Below are 22,124 nucleotides of genomic sequence, written 5' to 3' on the forward strand. Positions count from 1 at the left end.
GCCATTTTTCCTCCCTAACATTATATAAGAAGACATACATTCTGGGATGTCCATCCCTGCATAAAGGGATGTCAACTTCCAAAGAACCCAGGCCTTCTAAAGGTGTCACCTTCTAGAGTTTCTTTCTTGGTACCTGTCAAATTCTGAGACCTGTGGATAGGTGAGAGGTGCAGATGGATGAATGACAAGGGAATTGGGGACCGGCATCTTCGTTTAGCTCCACCAGGTGATATTCTGTCAGGAAGGTGTTCTGCTGGACAGGTGTCCCCTGTGGTGGATCCTGAGTGTGCCACTGTTTTGCAGGAAGGAGAGATCACATTCCTGAATGCTGCCCGGAAACGGCAAGACAATAGGTTATAGATAATGGGGTTGACAGCTGTGCTCAGGTAGAAGAAGACACCTGGGAAGCAGGGGATGAAAAGAGACATGCCGAGGAGAAATTGAGTGAGAGGAATGATAGGGAGAAACATACATATTTAACAAAGACCTAGAGTCCCTGTGATTGTCTCTTGGAAGTTTATAATACATGCAAAAATCTAATTGAGAAAACAAAATAATCTAAACAGATCTACCACCTGTTCACTTAGGAATCAAATGCACAAAGATTAAAGAGTTTTGGAAAAATTTAGGTTGGCATGGAATCTCTCAGAGATATTCAGCAACTTCCTTTGATCCCAACTTGTTTAATTAAGGAACATGTTCTCATAGCATTAACAAGAAATCCTTAAGTATCAGAGGAAGGAGAAATGTTTTCATCTTATTGAACTTTTATTTAAACTTATAATGTGAAACTGTAAGTAATGGAGGAATGGTAAATCAGTCAAAGCTTAGTCCCTGCTGAGATTTCTTGCTATGCTAAATATCTCTTCAAAGAAATAATCCCAATGTCCTTTCACTAATGTAGCCTTTCCCCTCAATGGCTCCTCCTAACTTATTTCTCACTTTAACAAAAAACTTGTATTTCCATTTATTTTCTCCACCTTGCACAATTCCATTACCCTGTTTGATAAACACTTTTGAATATATTACCAAATCCTATTTACTTTCCAAAGGCTCTGGATGAGCTTAAAATTAGGAATTAAAGGATCTAGCTTCTGATCTTAGCTCTTTACTTGTTCTGTGACTTTAGCTAACACTGGCACTTCAAGTTCCTTCTCTGTAAAATGGGAATGAAATGCCTGCCTATCCACTTCCCTGGGTTATTATGAGGGTAAAGTTGAGATACCGTACATAAAAAGACTTAGAATGGCAAAGGATATAAGACAAGTGATAAATACTCTTTTTAACACGTTCATCCTCATTTACATAGTTCAGGACATTCAGAGTGCCACATGCCATGGCACAGACTTGAGCAGGGAGGAAACAGAAGGACAATATTTCTATGGACTCTATGGACTGTTATTGCATTCAATAAATTAATTCTGATTTAACTCCTATCATGTGCCAGAAAGGTAGTGGGAATCTTTTTTCTCCCAGACTTGGGATAGTATTGTGTTGGCAAGATCTATGGCTAAATTCAATAATTAAAATACAGCAATACCAAATGTTATCTCTTAAGGGCAAAATATATGATACCAATAGTCGTGTTATGGAAATTCACATAACAGCATAAACACGAGGACTATGGTAGTCAAGAGAGATTTATAGCAAACATTAGCTAGAACCTGAAATGGGAGGATCTTCATGTTCCAAAAATTTCCTTTGGTCGCCTTTCATGAGAATCTAACATTTGCTGAAAGTAATATGAGATTTCAGGGTCATAGTTGTTTAAATAAATAAGAACCGATTCAATCACATGACAACTGGAAGGAAAACCAGAAGAATCACTCCTTACACCATTTTTCTGCTGTAATCATCATGCTTGCAGTTGAGGTCTTCTATGAAGTAGCCCCTACAATAGTGATCTGGTATATTTCTTTTGGACAGAAACATACTGAATCAGTCTTTGAATAAAATAAACAAGTGTCTTCATGACTGTATAGTAGGTCCTCATGATAAATTGGTATACCTTGACAGAACCTACTGCCCCCAAGCATGATGAAGAAGAAACTTCAATTACCTGGACACTTGTCATGTAACCAGACCAACTAAGCTTTACCTGACACCACATGGATGAGGTTGAACACAGCAGCCAGGGAGTCAGTCCACTCTTCCACAAAGCTGAAGAAGAGCCGATCAACATGGAATGGGGCCCAACAGATAGCAAACACTAAGACCAAGACAACTGGAGAAGGAGTAAAGAGCAGGTCAAAGCAGGGATAGGTAAACAATGCCCACTTTGAGTTCAACCATTCATTCTATGACTTTGCCCTCCCTTTGCCAACATCTTTGTTAAACTGTAATTTTTGTGGGTAAACACAATCCTAAAAAAGCTTCAATATAGAATATTTAAATGCAGGAAAGAATTGTATAGGATTTCGGATTCATTTTCCATATGATTGTACACGATTTCTTGTATAATGTAAGCATCTTGTGGAACATTTAAAGTAGAATAGAGTTTATGTGAACTTCTGAAAACATTCCATTACAGAAAATAAAGTAGGTTGCATATAGACTGTTGGAACCCATAAACTGAGTTCAAGTAGTTGATGTTCTTTAAGGTCAATGATTAATAACAAATTGTTAAATGTTGTTCTAGAAATAATTAGAAGTTTCTCTGAATTAATTTAAAATGGGGTTGGGAGAAGAGAGAAAAAGAACAAGCAATCATGTGCATAATATTGTTTTACAAGTATCTTTTGATTGGCATGGGGATATGTCTATTATAGTATAAATTGCTAGAGCAGTTTTCCTTCCAATTCCTTATTTTCAATTCCCAAGATAGACATTGGTGCTACTTTAGCTTCTCTTTGGGGAATTTAATATCCCAAATATAAATATGCAGTTTTCCCTCTTCTGAAGTTGTAGAATACAACCTTTGCAATGATATGTTGCCTGAGAATTGCCTCAAAATGCCTTTGTAAGGGCTGGATGGAGTGGCAGGGGTATAGGTGAAATATGATTAGCTATGAATTGATCATTTTTGAAGCTGGTTGCAGGGTACATAGAGGTTTATTTATTTCTACTTGGATGCATGTTTGAAGTTTTCCATAGTGTAAAGTACGTTTATTTCCTGTTTGCATTAAGCATATTCAGGGTAAGGTGTCTGCCTGTGTGGTACAGCTTCAGAGATATCTGGAAGGTTCTTCAGAGCTTACCTGTCAAGAAGAAGTCCTTGTCTGCTCAGTACTGCCTACAATTTCCTCTAGCTAAAAATTTTTAAAAATTGAATGCAACCTCCCTTCCACCAAAAGGCCAATACTTTACAGTATATTTTATCATTGGGACTTTAATGTGATTGTGCTTCAGTTCTTTTTGTGAGAGTATATGATGATCAAGGAGAAAGGGGAGAGAGAATAAAGACGTTAGGTTTCTTTAGACTGACAGGTGCCCTCAGGGGCTAAAAAATTCCAAGAAAATGACTATTAGAGTTGAAAGACAAACTTCAATGACTTCACATTTTTATCTTTCACAAATACTACATGGTTGTAGTGAGCGTTTCATATGCATATTAGCCTGGAGGATTCGTTCCTCCCAAACCATAAGTTTTGACTTGGAAACTATGTTATAAATCTCCTTTCCCTCATCAGTTTCTCTCATAGTATAACATTGGATCATATATTTTTATAACATTCTTTTGTGAGAGTGTGATTCAGTGCCTGAATATTTTCTAACATCTTATCTATATAAAAGGGTCCACAGTTTTATATATAGCCATACAATGTCACAGGTTGAAGGACAGCTTAGAGGTGTTCTTGGCCAGATGATCTTAACCTGGAATTAAAAGACCTCATGGAATGTATGGATGGGCTCCAGAGAGTTCATGATTGCTTGAAATGGAATGCAAAAGGTGTTATATATGTGCATTTGCATATTTTCTAGGTAGAGAGTCCACAGTTTTCATTATATTTTCAAAGAAACCCATGCCACAAAATAGGTTAAAAACCACTTGCTCATTTTACAGAGGGGGAAAGTGATGCTTAAAGGTTTAGAGAGTGGTTGTGGGATTTACCAAAACCAGTGCAGAGTGAGTGACAATTGATGCAATTTAGTATATTGTTTTGAGGGTTAAAAAGATATAATAAACAAACAGGTCTTAAAAGCTTGAGTAAGCCAAGAGAGACTAGATCATATAATTATGTTTCCGGGGCATTCTGATCCCATTCCCTAGCAGTACTGCCTAGAACTCCTTTGCTTTTACAAACAAGAAGAAAATTGGGAACTTACACAGCATCTTCGTGGCTGACTTTCTGGAGGGTCTCTGGATATCTGCAGTCATTTCATCTACCTCAAGGGACTGGTCTTTCTTCAGCTGAAAGGGAAATGGAAAGAGGAGGTAACAAAGGGAAACATTTCCCTCCATTTTTTGTTAAGATCTGAGACATGTAAATTCTAACACTTATTTTACAAACAAAAAACTGGGACTTCGAGAAATGTAAGAATTTGTCAAAAGTTTAATAGTAAGTTGGAGGTTAATGTGGATCTGAAACCCAGTCCCCTAACTTAACTGGATAGATATCTGAGGCCAAATTGCATGGTCACCATTTTTAACATGCAATTCTATAGGACACTAATTATGTTAATAGGTGTTCCATAAAATAAAAGTGAAATACTGGAGTAAAAAATGTTAGATAGGCTTTTCCATTCATTCATTCATTCATTCATTCAATCAATAATTATTGAGCATGTATTACGTGGCAATCCCTCTGCTGTGTGGTAGTTATCAGTGGAAGACAAAAACAAATATTATTTCTGCCTCATGGAGGTTACACGCTTCAATGTGGATCTAACAGAGCCTTTAATATGCTAATGGGCATGTGACTTTCCAAAGGGGATAGTGGTATTCCCATTAAGGGGGATAGTTTTCTTTGACTAAACAATAATCTTTACCAACCCTTTTCAACTCTTACCAACTCTTTTCAATAGGATGCCATGACCATCTTGAGAAACATAATTTGGGAAATGTTGTTGCTAATATTAGTGATGAATACATGCATTTCTAAGTTTAGATGTTAAAATATATTCATCCTTGTGAGAGACGTGATGATCCTTGATGTAACATCTGAAAATTTAAAATAACAACATGACCTGTAGTCTCAATCTTTCTTGCCCACTTCAAGTTCTACCTACTTCTGTAAGACTTTGGTGGCTATTTTAGCCCATTGGCTTATCCTTCCTCTGAATTCCCACAGCACTGAGCATCTGCATCACTCATCTAGTTGTGGAATTATTTCTTTAAATTTTGTACTGAATTTTTAGTTTGTGGGGATGTTCATCACTCACATAGTAGTGGAATTATTTCTTTAAATTTTATACTGAATTTTTAGTTTGTGGGGATGTTCAGCCATGTAAAAGAAACTTTAAGGACTCATGGTAAACTACCACCAAATACCTAGAATGCAATGTAGTATATATTAGCTGATAGTTTCTCTGGCTGTTACTGCCTTCTTCTCTTAATATTGTACCCTGATTTTCCCTTAAGGAATTTCTGTTTTCTCCACTCTTAATCATTAACTTGGATGGAAATGACGCCAACTCCATCTCCAGTAACTGAAAAATTTAACAATCCATTTATCCTATCCTTTAGTCAAGTGACTGGACAGTTGGGGCCAAAGATTTCAGATATTTGCCTATAATTCTGGAATGGAAGTTTCATTTCTCTTCTACTAGGACTGCCAGAAGGGAACCCTTCTTGTTCTCTCCATGGTATAGTGCGAACATGTGAGGTCTAAAATTACAGCAGCTACTTTTAGTTTTTTTTTCACCATGAGGAAACAGCTTGGAGTCATGGATAGGCCTCTGTGTAGAACCTGAAGTTGAAAACAACACAATGGAAAAAAGAGCAAAGAAACAGAGATAAAGCTAGTTCTTGGTGACATTGTGTGTGTAGATGGATTAATCTTCATCTAGAGCCAGTTCTACCTCTGGACTTTGCAGGTTTATGCTCCCCTTCATATTTATCCAGATTGAACTGGGGTTTCCTTATTAGCAATGCAAAAAGTGCTGACTGACTGATCAAGCCCATAAGGTGGAAGGAAAATTCAACTTATTCTATATTGTCCTGGGGCTGGATTAGGATCAGATGATTATGTTATAAAAAGACAGAACCCAATTCAAGCCAAAGAAGAAATCAGTGTGCTTATGTGCAATAATAGGATGTGCAACTGTAAGAGGCAGTGAGCTTCCTGGTTTGGATGGCATTCTGAGGCAATGATTTTGAGGAGATATTTAAAATTCAATAATAATTGGAAGAGAGAGTCATTAAAAGTTGCCCCTAAAGTTCAACAAACCAATTTCCTGTCCTCCCAACAAAAACATAAGCTCATTGAAGACAAGGTGCTTTCAGGACCATGTCAGAGGCATACTGGCCCATCCACTTGGATGAGTAACAAATGTGGCACTCCTTCTCTTGAATATACGGTGCTGTCTACATATACCTGTATCTTCTTAAAGTGAGGGATGAAACCTCATGTGAGATTTGGCTCTTAGAACTCAGAAAGGAATAGGGAAACATATTGTGCAGTCATTTAAGAATGAAAGGGAGGAAACAAGGTGATAAGGTGTTATATTTTATTAAAATAATAGTAAAATAAAATGGTGTACATAGATGGTTATCTCAGGGTCTGGCATACAATAAATACTTGATAACACTATAGATTATAGTTGTGATTATGATTTTCATCCTTGAGTCAATGCAAAAGACATAATAAAAAGTGATTTTTTTCAAGAAATAGTGTTATATTTATTCATATATTTTGTGCCCAATCAGGACAGTTCCTGATGTGGATTACTGAGTTCCTTCTGGATATTCTCTTTCTCTTGGGGCCATTCACTCAAAAGCAGGACTTGTGCCAAAACAAAGCAACAGCCAGATGTAGTGAAGAAAACTTTGGTGTTTAAGGTCAGAGCAATGCATCAAACTATAAACCTTACTTACTCACCTCCAGTTAAATCTACTAAAGGTTCTAATAATTCCACGCCAATTTTGAAAGTTTGTAGTTATTACAAGATACTGTTATATGAAGAACAATGAAAGAATATTGAAGTCTACTAGCCACCTCTTTGGGGATTTAAGAGTTCTCAGTGGTAATTTCTTCTCCCCAAAGAACAATTTCCTTAAATCAAATATCAAGCAAACAGTTTACATGATTCTTTTATGAACAAGCTTCCTGCACAAGTATAGTTTGCACTGAAAAGAAAATCATGTGTCTATTAATGATTGCTAACTTTTCAGTTTCCTTAGACTAATGTCACAACTGGCTAACTCCATGAAGAATACAAACTCAACATTTATTCATGTTTTACATTGTTCCAATAAAATTTGAAGTAGTTGACATAATAGAATTTGAAAAATTTATCAAGCCAATATTAAATGCTATCCCATTGTTGGGTAATTCCATTTCCCTTCAGAAATTTAGCAAAGTACAAAATAAATCATTAATTATACCTACCCACCCCCAAACTTTCATTTTAAAATTCAGATTACAAAAAGAGGACTAAAAAATTGTGGCTACTCTGTAAGAAATTTTGGAATTTCTCCCTTCCCACCTTCCATAGATATGTTAGTATAAAGGGTCATGGGGCTGATTATCATTGGGGTTGATGTATTATCCTGACTAGTTGTTTATATTGATCAAAATCATTCCACCGGGTGTTCATTTATATAGTTCATAGAGAATTAGCTTCAGGATACCAAGATATAAACACAGCTTTCATGCCAATATCTCTGTAACCTGGGCAGAATTCATTTATTAAAAAAACACCACCACCAACAAACCAATCCAGCCTCATGTTTGACATGAGATCCTGCTGCAATTCAAATATCTATCCTTATTAGCTCAATCGTTAATGCTCTAGGAGATATAAGGACCAGGCTGAGTAGGTTAAGGGTTCACCAGAACTTCCTCTCAGATGGGGAGGAACTTGCCCTGGGATTGTCTCTCTTACATCTCCATAATGTTTGAATCCTGGAGAGCAGCTCAGAGGTGACTTATGTGCTACAATAAGGAAGCAGAAATGAATGCTTAGATTCAAGCATATTCTTGGGTTCTCTCCTTCTTCCCTGGTCCTGTGATTTCATGGGCCTCGGGTGTGCTGCCTTCTGAAGGTTTCAGAGTGAACTCTACCTTTAGATGTGTCAAGAGAGTCAGTATCTTGAACAATAGTTAGGGTTGGTTGGGTCTCTAAAATCTCTTCAATCAAAGAGGCCCTTCCTTGAGCCAATGTGTCCAAGTAACTTATTTTGAAGGTAGAGAAGCGGAAGCCCAGCAATGAAGGAAGTAATTTAATCTCTCATTCATTTATTGAAATTATAGTCTAGTTGGGGAGAAATAAATTAATTAAGGAATCACAAGTAGGGAATTTCAAATTGTGATAAATGCAATGAAGGAAAATCACCGGGTGCACTATAACAAGGGCCAGATATAACTAGAGAATCAGGGAGATCATCCCTGAGGAAGTGATGACTGAAGTATGATTTAAAGAATAAGTAAGATGTAGAAAGACAAAGGGATGGTGGTAGTGATGGGGGCAGGAGCAACATTCTGGCAAAGGGTATGGAATGTGGAAATGCCCTGAGGTTAATGCCACAGAATAGGACATACTTCTCCTGACTCCCAATCTAGGGATCTGTAAATTCTTCTAGGGGTGACCCTGTAAGCACATAGTTCCTTTCCTGGTGTCCTTGGTGTCTCAGGTAATGCCTCATCCTTTCTGAGAACAGGATGCCACAAATTGCATTACATACACAAAGCAAATCAGGGTAGTTTCTAAAGCTGCTGTCTGAGCTGTCACTTAGCTCCTAATAAAAGGTAGCTGTGGATACATAAAACAAAGTGAAACTCAAGATAGTGGTTAGAGAAGAATGTGTGTTTCTTCCTACAAGTCAAATATTTTCCTCAAATTGACCCAGGATAAGTGATTGGTATTGGACGAGTAGTATTGATAGGATCTGGGTTGGGGGTATCTCATAGGGTTTATGGTATTTGGAATTATGCAGATGTTTTTTCACCTCAAGGAGATGAACAGGACATTCTAAAAATATAGGTGGAGGTAGACTGGGGTGACATGTCTCTGGGAATACAAGGGGCTGGTCCTCCAGGAGGAGATGGACATAGCTCCCTTCCTGATTAGATTTACTAAAATCATCTGTGGCACTGAGAATTTGTTCTTTCTACTTAGATCCTGCCAATAGGTGTCTGAAAGGACCACCTGTGGGACAAATTTCTGACATTCATCTTTTTCAGAGATGGACTGAGATGGGAGTATATTAATTTTTGCATAATGCACAGTGTCACAGCCACTTTGGAATGTATGGTGTTGAATGTGATGAGCCTGTTCTGTTTTCCTTTAATTTATAACACATAACTTCTGCTCACAGGATTTCTTCTTTCTTCTTTTTTTTTAAGGATCACAAACTATTAGAGCTAGAAAGAGCCATAGATATTATTGAATGTGATCTTTTCATCTATGAGTGGAAAAATTAAGACCAGAAGAAGTTATGTGGCTTTCCTAAAGGCACATTATTTGACAGGTGTGGACCTGGATGTTAAACCTATCTCATAACTGTTTACTACACAGGCTTCCTTCTTAAATGGGTGTAAAGCAGTCACAGTCAAAACTTTCATCTTTATGAATTTTGCTGTTGAATATACCACAAGAGGAACTATATATACTTAACTCCCACCCTCATCAAAAATAGTTTCCCTCTGGTAATTTAAATCCAGACAAAAAGAAAGAAATCAGTTAGCTACCATTCACATAGGAAAGGAATCTCTAATGATATTTTGTTATCTAAATGAGAGTTTTCTATTAAGCCCAGATATCTCTTATTCACAGTTTCTTGTACTCTATCTGTTGTGCTCTGCTCACCTCTCCACCCCTCAATCTCCACCCACTCAAGGGGACTCAGAATCTCATTTAAGTCATATGTTTGCATTTTAAACTGATATTTCAACCAAAGGAGTCAAAGCAGCCACAGGATTTAAAATTGTATATCTGTCTTGGACTACAAAATAGGCAGAGATAGTTTGTATTATACTCAGACCAAGTTGCTGCAGAGGGAAATTTCAGTGCAGGCAGTAGATGGGGCAGGAGAGAGATGACATGGTATGGGACCACCTGGCCCAGGTCACCTGACGTGCTTTTTTAAAATATAGAGGTTCTGCTCCTCAGACATACTGAATCAGATTCTGTGGGATGTGGTGTAGGGGGATGGGCGGTGGGCAGGGTGGATTAGAGACTGCACATTGGTACCCATAGTAAGTTTTCTAAGTGATTCTTAGCAACACTTTGAGAACCACAGGTATAGAGAGAAGAAAACTGGAGGATGAGTTCAAAGAAATGATTTATAGTTGTGTTAACTGTCTGATTTAGAGCATGTCCTTTGACTTCTCAACTTCCCCATCTGAGTCTATTAGATTGCTCTCTAATCTGATTCTGAACTTCTCCAATTCTAAGTTTTTCTCTGAACTTTGAGCCAATGGAGAGAGAAGGGAGGCTCCCTAAGCCAGCCAGCTGGAATACTCACTCTGAGCCCCATGAGGAAATAGAGGACACTGATGACAATCATTGGGAGGATGTAGAAAAGGAAGGAGGTGACCTGGATGATGAAACTGTAGATCCACATGGGCTTTACAATGGCGCAGGTTGCAGAGCCTGGGACCAAGGACCCGTTGGGGAAGAACTGGAACTTGATGCCATGGATGCTGGTGTTGGGCAGAGAGAAGAGGACGGAGAAGCCCCAGATAGCGGCCAGGATCCTGAGTGCCCGCCGCCGGGTGCTCTCTAGCTTGGCGCGGAGCGGGTGGAGGATGGCCACGTAGCGCTCCACACTGAGGGTGGTGACACTGAGGATGGAGGCAAAGCACACAGTCTCGAAGAGGCCGGTCTTGAAGTAGCAGCCCACAGGCCCAAGCAGGAAAGGGTCGTTGTGCCACATCTCATAGACTTCCAGGGGCATCCCAAGGAGCAGGACCAGGAGGTCAGAAACAGCCAAGCTGAAGAGGTAGTAGTTGGTGGGCGTCTTCATATTCTGGTGCCATAGAATCACCAGGCACACCAGGAGATTGCCCACGACCCCGACCACAAAAATCAGCGCATACACCACAGTCACAGGGAGGAAGAGGTGGCTGCGCTGAGGCCCGCAGAGGAACGCTAAGCAGTCCAAGGTGCTGTTCAGGTATTTCTCGAATGGATCTTCCAGTTCTTGCTGGTGCATCCAGGAAGCAGTCTCACCTTTTTCCATCACTGAAATTAAATCCGGAAACTGAGCCTCTCCTGGTCTGAGGCTGTGTCCCAAGCTGAGCCAGAAAGGAAAGAGAAAGCAGTCAGGGATGCACGGGCTCAGTGAATGAGGTCGGCAGAGAGTGAGCGCTTCACACTGAAGGTTGGGCTGCTCAGAAGGGTGAAGCCTTCTAAAGAGCCGCCTTCACAGAAGCCCCGCCCCTCCGCAGGCTGAGGGCCAATGAGTGTGTGTCAGGCTGCTCAGTGCAGAGGACCCGCTGGCTTGTGTGCAGGGAGCAGGGGAAGGGGACGAGACATTTCTCTGAATTGGAAGGAGATGGTAAAATAGAGCTGACACAGACAATTACATTCTGTAACTCAAATCAGGTATGAGGACTCCGAGCAGAACCTTTTGAAAGGGTGTGGAAATCTGGGTGCAAATAAGACTTAAAGTTGCAAGGTGTTGGTAGAAGAGTACAAATGTCCATTGATCCTTGTCACCTGTACAGCATGACAAAAATGGGAGATAAATAGATTTCTCAAGTTATCTTATTCCACTGGAAATTCAGAGCTCCCTGGGGAAACATGATCAATATAATATTTTGGTTTTGATTGTGTTTGCAATAGACTCCAAAACCCAAAATGGCACCTGCACAATATCTAGCCCTACCTGCTGTCTGATGCTTCAGTCTCTTTCGGCAGTGTTGTGCTAGAGCAAAAGAAAAGTGAGTTTCAGAATCTGGCACACCCAGAGAAATCCTGTGAGGCTGTGAGAAGTTTCAGAACCTCTCAGAGTCCCATTTCCTTATCTGTAAATTCAGGATTAATTAATTCTATTTTATTCAACAAATATTTCCTGAGGATTCCCTATGGGTAAGGCGCTGTTCTAGGCTCTGTAGAATCATCAGTGAACAAGCAAAACGAGGTCCTTGTGCTCATGGAGCTTTTCTTATTTTAGGAAATTCAGAAAATATACATGCAACCCAATACATTAATAATTGAATTTCAGATAATAATCAGTATTGTAAAGGAAAATAAAGAATGGTAAGCAGAGGCAAGGCTGGAGGTGTTCTTCTACCAAGGATGGTCAAAAAAGACTTATCTCAGGAGATGTCATGTGGGCTAAGGTCTGAATGATGAAAAGCAGAGGGAAAGCATTCCTGGCAAAAGGAATAGCGAGTGCAAAGACCCCAAAGCAGAAACAAGCGTGATGTGTTTCAGAAATATCTAGAACATGATCTTCTGGGGGTACATAACAGCTTCAAATCATCACAGATGCCATCCAAAGCAGGTCTAATCTCCCTTCCATGTGTACTTTTAATTAGTGGACAAGAAAGTATGGGTGATTAGATTGAAGTGGCTGGCAGAGACCAGATCATGTAGAGTCTTGTAAACTGTAATAAAGAGTTTTGATCTTATTCAAACTACAGAAAAAAGAAAATCTTTGTAGGGTTTTGAGCAGAAGAATAAAGGGGTGGGAAGGATTTGAACTTTTAACAAGTAATAGATAGGAGGCCAGTACAATATTCCAGGTAAGAGATGGTGGTAACTTTGATTACCGTGGTAGTAGTGGGGTTGGAAAGATATTGCTGGATTAGGGAATATTTTGCAAGGAATGATAATGACTAACTTATATGACCATTGAGAAGATTAAATGAGATTACATATATTAATACATTTTATATTTAAAAGATACGAACTAAAGGTTAAATAGTCTTTCCATTTTGTTTCTTAAACTGAATGAAGAGACTGAAGACTAAAGAGGTAAAGTGACCTGTACAAAAATATATCAGTCAAGATGGGATAGTTTATGTTGCTGTAAGAAATAGCCCTCATATATCTGTAGTTTAAAACAATAAAGTTGTATTGTTCACAGTACATATTTATTACGTGTCAGTTGAAGTGTCTGCCCCATACTGCCTTTACTTTGGAACCTAGGCTGATGGAGTGGCCTCTATCCAAAACTTTGTTATCAATGTGGTAGAGGGAAAGAGAGCTCTAGAAGGTCTCAGCTAGGTATTGTATGCTTTAGCCATATGGCACATGTCCCTTCCGCTTACAGCCCATTGAATGAGGCTAGTCATGTGTATCCACCTAACCACGGGGCAGGGTGGGGATGGGGGTAGGAAATACTATTCTAGTATGTGCACAGAAGATAGAAAACCAGGAAAATTTGGTCAACAGCATCATGGATGACCACAAACACACATAGGTCATGACAGAGCCAGAACTAGAGCCCTGACATTACTGATAAGCTTTGATGTTGAGATCACAATTAACATTAATATATATATTTCCAATGAAGTAGGAAGAAAAGTTTAAGTATTGTAATGAAATACCTCATTGATAAAAGGATCTTTAAAATCATAATGGTTGGAAGAAGCGGATTGTAAATGTTGAGGCTGGGGAAGGTACTCCTTAACATATAAGGAAACAAATAAAAATTTAAAGGCGTCTCATCATTGTGTTGGGATCAGTAGGCCAAGTCAAACAGAGTGGTGTCTAATAAGGATGAAATAAAGGGCTCAGTGCAGAGAGATGGTATAGGAGTGTTAAAGAACATGAACTCTAGTGCAGACTCAGGGTTCAAATCCAGGTTCCACCTCCTACTCTTAAGCAAGTTTCTGTAAGTCTCAATTACCCCATCTGCAAAAGGATTAAAATAGCAGTATTGCTCTGTAAGATTGCTGGGGGTAAATTGTTAATTAGTTCCCAGTAAATTGTTGAATATGTATTATTTTAAAATACAGTATTTTAAATGATTACTTAGTAAAAATGTACTAGGATAATGATAATTTAATAATAAGAATGTTGATTTTTATTGAGGTAAAAAAGACTTTGCAAGATTTAAAAGCTGGGAGATGTGTTTTGAGCTGTCAATATGAAAAGTCTTCTCAGTTTTATTTAACTGTCAGTGCAGGAGACTGAGTCAAACAATTGCTAAGAAAATAGAGGGAATTTTAGTCTTTGTTAACTGATGTCTGTTTCTCAGTTCACATGGATCTGGGTCTGTACTTTCTAGCCATGTCAAGAAGGTGAGAATGATGAGGGGTTCGATATCCTGTGGGTAATATTGATGCAGGTAGGGATATTTTGTTTGAAGAAGACTCAGAGAATAGAGTAGGATAAAAGGAGAGAGGGAGAGAGTAGCGCATGGGTTACCTTCAAATAATTGACAAGATGACACATGGAAGGGAGATTAGACCTGCTTTGGATGGCACCTGTGATGATTTGAAGCTGTTATGTACCCCCAGAAGATCATGTTCTTAAAGCTAATCCATTCCTGTGGATGTAGACCTACTGTGGATGGAATCTTTTGATTAGGTTATTTCAGCTGAGGCATGCCCCAGATGGGTCTTAATCCTCTTACTGGATTCCTTCATAAAAGCATAAAATAGAAAGAAAACTCAGAAGCTGAGAGAGAAGGATGCAAACAGAAGCTCAGAAAGAAAGCCATAGACAGAGCAGCTAGAAGCTGAAAGCAGGGAAACCTGGGAGAGGAACTAGCAGACGTCACATGTGCCTTGCCATGTGACAGAGCAGCCCAGGATCATGGGTAGCTAGTCTTTGGGGAGAAAGCCTTGTGGTACTTTTGATATAGATTCTGTGAACAGTCATTTACTTAATCTCTTTTCCTAAAAACTTTCATCCAATTGAGAGTATTTGCCATCTCCTAATACACTCAGGTTTTAGGAATGATTTTAATATGAATTCCATGTCCTTGATTTTATCTTTGCTACAAGGCTGAATTGTAATTGACTTACTGTGCAAACCATTTTTCAATTTTTTTTATTTAACTGTTTAGAGTTGAGAAGGAGTTGTCTTTTGGAAACCTATTGAGTCTGTGTACTCTCTCTAATCACTTTCATTTATGCTTGTAAACTGGCCATTTTTTTTTTTTTTTTTCCTGATAGCATCTCTTATGAAATCTTTCCAAACATAGTCAATGGGTACTACAACTCAGTTTAAAACCTCTTTCCCTGGGGCTCATTAGGCACATGATTTGCAGCAACAGTTTTACTCCATGGTTTGCCTCTGTATAATATGGATGCTTCCAGCCTCTAATAGTTTTCTCATTGCCTGCCATCTGGCCCCTAGACCACTGCCATGCATTTTAGAGTTTTTGTCATAGCACTGCCCCACTTCCATGCCAAGTTTTGAATCAGTAAATTGGACTAGATCATTCTGAGGTGACAAAAAATCCCAAACTCTCAGTAACTTTAAGCATTAATGGCTTATTTCTTTTTTTATGCTATATGTTGATTGTGGTTTGTCTGAGAGTTTGGGGAAGGGAAACTTTGAACTACATTGTTGTTCCAGTTTGCTAATGTTGCCATTAAGCAAAATGCCAGAAATGGATTGGCTTTTATAAAGGGGGTTTATTTGGTTACAAATTTATAGTTCTACAGCCATAAAAGTGTTTAAACTAAGGCATCAACAAAAGCATACCTTCACTGAAGAAAGGCCATTGGCATCCGGAACACCTCTGTCAGCTGGAAAGGCACGTGGCTGGTGTCTGCTTTCTCCCAGGTTCCATTTCAAAATGGCGTTCTCCAAAATTTCTAAGCATCAGCAAGCATCTGGGCCTGTGAGTCTCTTTTTAAAGAACTCCAGTAAACTAATCAAGACCACGCTGAATAGGCAGGGCCAAATCTCCATGGATTCATTCACTAATCAAAAAGATTAATCAATCTGCCCCCACAAGATTGCCATTAAAGAATATGGCTTTTGGGGGACATAATATATCCAAACTGGCACAGTTGTCTTCATCCAACATTATAGGGAAAAGTCTACCACCCAAACACAGTAATAAAACTGCTCTAAAGACATAACTGTGGAGTTGTTAACTTCCCAGTCTCATCCTTCTGAGGGAATTCTCCAATCCTGTTAGCATCTGGGCAATGAAGCATTTTAGTTCTGGCAATGAGGTTATATTCAGTAAATGAATCATAAATAAAGAGGCATTGTAGCAAATAGATGGACTCTAAAAAAAATGAGCAGTTATTGAAGAAATAATTAGGAAAACTGCCATGTTATAATAAAGTGCCTACTTCATAGATGCTAACAATTTAAACACATTTTTTTCAGAGATCTTTGTTACTAAAACAGAACCTTGGTTCTGAGGCATAATATTCCTGATTCTCAACTTTGGCCTTCTAGTGGGTTGAGAAATGCTCACGTGAACTTGGACAAGATCATTTAAAGTACAGTGTCTAGAACCAGGAAGGTTACCTTCAGTTCTGTTATGCACTAGTTAGGCCAAGATTATTTGTGCCAGTTTTGAGTCCTGCATTTAAAGAGGGACTTGGAACAAGATTGACATATTCTATTGAGGGCAACTGGGATGGTAGAAGGAGTTGGGGTTGTCCCATTAAAGAGAAAATTTGAGTTAGACATAATCACTGCCTTCAACTATTTAAAATATATTTTTGTAATTTTTATCCATATATTTTTAATGGAAGAAGAATTTATTTCATTCTAAATCACTTTGCAGAATTAGGAACAATAGGAGGTAATGTCAAGAGAAGGATTTTGAGCATTTGGAGAAGACTAAACTAGAAATGGACAACCCATGTCACCAATGGCACTCAGTAAAGGCTGACTGAGCATTTGTCAATGATATTTTATCAGATTCTGGGGTCTTGGATTAGCTGACCTTCTAACAATATCATTCTGCCTACTTCACATCTCTTCTTGGGTGTCCCATGGGCACCTCAAACTTAACGAGTCTAAGCTGAGTTTATGCATCATCTTCCCTCTAAAGTTTTCCTCTTCTATGTTTCCTGTTCAATGAAAGGCATCATTGTGTGCTAAGTTGCCCAAACTAGAAAGTGGTATATCATATTGACCCTTTCCTCTTCCTTTTCCCCCTATCATCTAAGAAATATCCAAATCTTGTCCATTATATCTCCAAAATATTTGTTTAGTCCATCACTGTTCTCCATTCCCAGTATCACTTTCCAATTCCCAGGCACCATCATCTCTCAACTGAACTTCTAACTGGTTCCCCACCCCTACACTGATACCTCCAAACCCCATTTTATCTGATATGTAGAGTAATTTTTCTAAAATGCAAATGTAATCATATGCGTCTTTTAACTCAAGTCCTTTAAAGTCCCCAGTTGACTCAGGATAAAGTCCAAACTTTATTAATATACAGTGAATTAGGAGGTCCTTCATATCTGTCTTTCTCTTCTGTATCCTCAATTCTCATCAAGTCTCCTTTATTCCTCGTGCTCCTGCCAAGCTATGCTCAAAGACATGCAGGCTTCTCTGTATGTTATTCCCTCTGCCTAAGATGGTCTTCTTTCCATCTTCTTCACCTTGTTAGCTCATGATAGTCATTCAGAACTCAGTTTATCCAACACATTTTATGAGAAGCCATTCCATACCTCTACACTGACTCAGATATCCCTCCTGTGGGCCCCTCTCAAACTTTTTAATTGCTGTCATCTTAATATTTTGTAGCAAGGGTCAACAATTTATAGCCCATGAACCAAATCTGGCCTGGCACTTATTTTGGTAAAATTTTATTGGAACACAGACAGGCTCATTTGTTTATGTCCTATCTATGGCTTCTTTTGTGCTACAATGGCAGAGTTGAGTAGTTATGACAGAGACCACATGGTGCAAAAAGCCTAAAATATTTACTATTGACCGTTTACAGAAAAAGCTGACTCCTGATTTACAGGATTATTCTTGCCCATGTACCCAGACGAGAAGGTCTGGGGCATATTCATGGTAGTATTCCCAATATGCAGCAGATCAGGCACTCGATAAATACTTACCAAATTAATAAATGGTTTTGTGATACCATCTGTGGCCATGACATCTCATTTCTTTGCCATGTCTATTCTGCTTTATGTAGCTGTTTAAAATTGTTTCATGATCACCTCTAGATATTGGAAAACTTTCAGTTGTAGTCTTGACATTGTCCTGTTTAGCTGTAAACTTTGAATGAGTTATTAAATCTCTCTAAGCATGAGTCTCCTCATCACTAAATTTAGAGGATTACGCATGATGGCCAGGGTCCCTTAAAACACTAATATCCCATAATATTGATGGCGTTTGACTAATCACATTTCTTGCCATGATTCATGATAATTCTTCCACCCTTGATGATCAGCCTTGTTTTTTATGAAGCCAAGCGGGTCCACACTCTGGCAGATTCATAGGAGAGGAAGGGGAGGAGGCCCTTGATTTAGATTAATTTTCTCGATGCCTATAAAGTCACAGTTTCCCAGAAAGTCAGTAGGAATTTCTGTGGCAGGAGATGCTATGTAGCTAGGAAGAGAATATGGGTGGCCTTTTATTGCTTCTGAACATGTTGATGGAAATAAACTCAGCATCAGCTCCAGTATCTAAATGACTTTTTTGATTAGAAACAGTAAATGACTAAGAGTGTTTAAACCATCAACAGATGAAGGATTTAGAAATTACATCTTTATGAAGATGGATACCTGAGCTACATCCAGAATATACAGAGTTTTCTCTTCAGATTGGAATGTGATTCAGCTAAAGTCAGTACCTGTATATATGGCAAGAGTTAAAAGCAGATACAAGTCCCACTGGCTAAATTTCCTCTCCCGATACTGCTTAAAAGTCTTATGATTCCTTTAAGCTGCTCATCCCCCTGAGGGAAAATTATCATAGTCAGCAGCAGCAGCAGCAGCAGGGCCAACTTCTATGACAGAGTACTAACTATGTGCCAGGCATTGAGCTGAGTACTTTACCTGAATTCTCTAATCTAACCTGTAAAGCAACTCAATGAGGAGATATTTCTATTGCCCTCCACCATTTTACAAACGAGAAAAGCCAGGAGAACCTTAATACCTCACAATGTCACATAGTTAATTAACATTAGCACCAAGGCCTCACCTGACCCTAGATTTTCTGATTGCAAGGCCTTTACAGTGTACGACTCAGAATTACTATATGACAAATGCTATTATGTTTTCATATGAAGTACTGAGCTATGAATTTCAGAGTACTCCTAAAAACACAACGTACTCACCCAAGGGTCAGTCCATAGCTGACCATGAGCTCAATTCCAGGATTCACATTTTAAGGAACTTCTTGATTTAAATAAAACAATAAAATTTTAAGCACAGAAGTTAATGAAACTTGTCAAAATACTTTTACACAGAGGTGTGTCCTCATTGTTCTGGTATAAATTAGTTTGTAGAATAAGTGTCAATTTGGCATAATAATGTTAATTATATACCAACTTACTTGTAGATAAGCCTATTTATTTTCATTGAGGATCTACTATGTGTCAGACACTGTGAGACGTATTTTAAGTAATAATAGTCAGGGGGCTTTTACAGTCCAGTTGGAGAGAAATCTATTGAACTAATCACCTATATAAATGTGAAATTATAGTGGGGTTATACCAGAGAGGTACTTTATTGGTAGTGTATAAGATGTGATCTGGAGCTAAGATTTGAGAAATGTGTAGAAATTAATCGCATGAAGAGGTGGGGTGGGAGCTGGAGAAAAAGCATTCCAGGCAAAGCAAAGAGCTTTTGCATATGCCTTATGGGGAGAGGAGGTCTGGTACCCATGAGGAGGAAGTGGGGGAGCCACTCAGCCAGGGGAGTGTGCTATAAAATGGGGACAATGCATGGACTTGCAGTCCAAGCCCAGGGTTTTGTTTTAGTTTACTATAAAGAAAGCCACTGAGATATTTTAAGTAGAAGAATGACATGGTTACAATGGTATTTCAGAAAGATCCCTTCTGGCTGTGGTGAGGAAAATGGATGGGGGTGGGAAATATGAGGGGACACAAGAGTCTCTCAGTAGTCCAAGTGAGATATGATGGTCATTTGGGCATAGAGAGTGGCCGTGGAGAGGATGGGAGGAGATAAAGATAGAAAATAAAGTTGACAGGACTGCTAAGTGTCCAAGTCCACCACTTCCTGGAGGTGTGACCTTGAGAAGATAGCTTGCTGGTGCCAAAGAGGGACATAAAAATGCACATCCTCAAGATTTCGAGTGGCCATGGGCTGATTGATGATCACAGCTTTTCATTAGCTTCTTCAGATCATTGTGGGCCTGGTTCTGAGGGCAGCCATTGTTCCAACCCACCCTGCACAAAGGCAGCAGAGGAGACTTAAAGATGACATGCCTTCTCAGAGCTGTGGAGGACAGTTGAAGGGCTGCATTTGCTGGGCAAGGGCTGAATCAAGAAAGCACAGCTTTGGGGAGGTATGGAAGAAGCTCCTAACCCCCTTCCAATCCCTTCCCTCATCCTCTCTCCAGTTTGGAGCAGTTTGGAGCCTGCTGGAGCCCCCTTGTTGCAGTTTGGGAAAAGACTGAATTAGGAAACTCCTCTCCAGCATGCTCTCCCTCCCTCTAAGCAAAAGCAGTTTAGACAGAGAAAGTAGTATAAGAAACAGTTAAGGTGAAAGGTCTGCGACAAAGTTACCTTCTTTGACTTCTGCAGAGGAATACCTGGAAGAGGGAAAATGTTTGTCTACTGGGAAGAAGAGGGGGCATTCAAACTCCTGTAAACAGGGGAACTCCTAAGGCCACCAGTGAGCACAAGCCCAGGACAAGACACAGGCCCAGAGAAGACCAGGAGGACCCTGCACTTTGCATTCACCTTGAGCTGACCTTCCTGATAGAAGGACTGATAACCCAAGAAATTCTGTCTTATCATTAGCTGGTTACAAACCCAATAAACAGACATCTCAGGAAATAAATCCCAAAGTTAACATTTTAAAATACAGGGAACATGAAGAAGTCACAATGGTCATTGCCCAAATATCCCTGAAGATGGAAAGAATGAACAAATGAGAGGGAGGAGTTGTAACAGAGAAGGTAGGATTTAACAAATAATTATGATTACTGAATCATTATATAGATATTTCTTTTTAGTCTCTAATGTATTGGAATATCTAGAAGGAAATATCTGAAATTGTGGAACTATAACCCATACCATACTTTGAAATTTCTTCTGTAACTACTTGTTAAACTGTACTTGGAAATATATCACTTTTCTGCATAATGTTATACTTCACAATAAATTTTTTTTTTACAAAAGGTTGGCTGTCCTTGTCTGTTTCTAAGTTCTCTTTGATTCCATTGGTCAGTATGTCTGTCTTGGCGCCAATGCTGTGCTATTTTGACCACCATGGCTTTGTATGCTGTGAGTTTGGGAGGTGTGAGACCTCCAACTTTATTTTTCTTTCTTAGGATGTTTTTGGCTATCTGCGGTACCCTGCTTTTCCAGATAAATTTGATTACTGTTTTTTCTAAAAAATAAAAAAATGACAGGGTGCTATAAGAGTTTACAAGACAAAGAAACAAGAAATGATGGTCCATCCAAAGGAAGAAACAAAAACATCAGTGAAGACCAGACTATGGACATACCAGACAAAGACTTTAAAAAAATGATCTTCAATATGCTCAAAGATGTGACAGAAAATACAGAGAAAGAACTAAAAGATATCAGGAACAATTAATGAACAATTAATTCACAGTATTAATTGTTATTAACAATTAATTGTCTCCTGGGACAATTCATACTGGGACAATAAACAATTAATGAACAGTATGAGAATCTCAATAAAGAGATAGAAATTTTAAAAAGAAACCAAACAGAACTATTGGAGTTGAAGACCATAATAATGGAAATGAAAAATTTCCAGGAAGTTTTCAACAGTAAATTGTAGCTGGCAGAAGAGAATCAGCAAAACTCGAAGATCATTGCAGTAAGTCAGGAGCAGAAAGGAAAAAGAATTATAAAAATTGAAAACAGCCTAAGAGACCTCTTGGACCCCATGAAGTGTACCAATATATGCATTATGGAAGTCCCAGAAGGAGAAGGAGAAGGAAGAGAAAAAGAGGCAGAAGGAATA

General features: G+C 38.8%; 1 protein-coding gene across 1 annotated transcript; it reads right to left on the reverse strand.

Moving 5' to 3' along the window:
* Window positions 1–112: 112 nt before the first annotated feature.
* NMUR2 (neuromedin U receptor 2) lies at window positions 113–11,287 on the reverse strand. Its single transcript, XM_037802011.1, is given in 5 exon segments — window positions 113–298; window positions 300–400; window positions 2,099–2,224; window positions 4,267–4,351; window positions 10,568–11,287. Coding segments are annotated over 5 exon segments (1,215 nt in total). The 5' UTR covers window positions 11,285–11,287.
* Between the last annotated feature and the right edge of the window lie 10,837 nt (window positions 11,288–22,124).

Source organism: Choloepus didactylus, chromosome 13 (genome assembly GCF_015220235.1).
Source record: "Choloepus didactylus isolate mChoDid1 chromosome 13, mChoDid1.pri, whole genome shotgun sequence".
Lineage (NCBI taxonomy): Eukaryota > Metazoa > Chordata > Mammalia > Pilosa > Megalonychidae > Choloepus > Choloepus didactylus.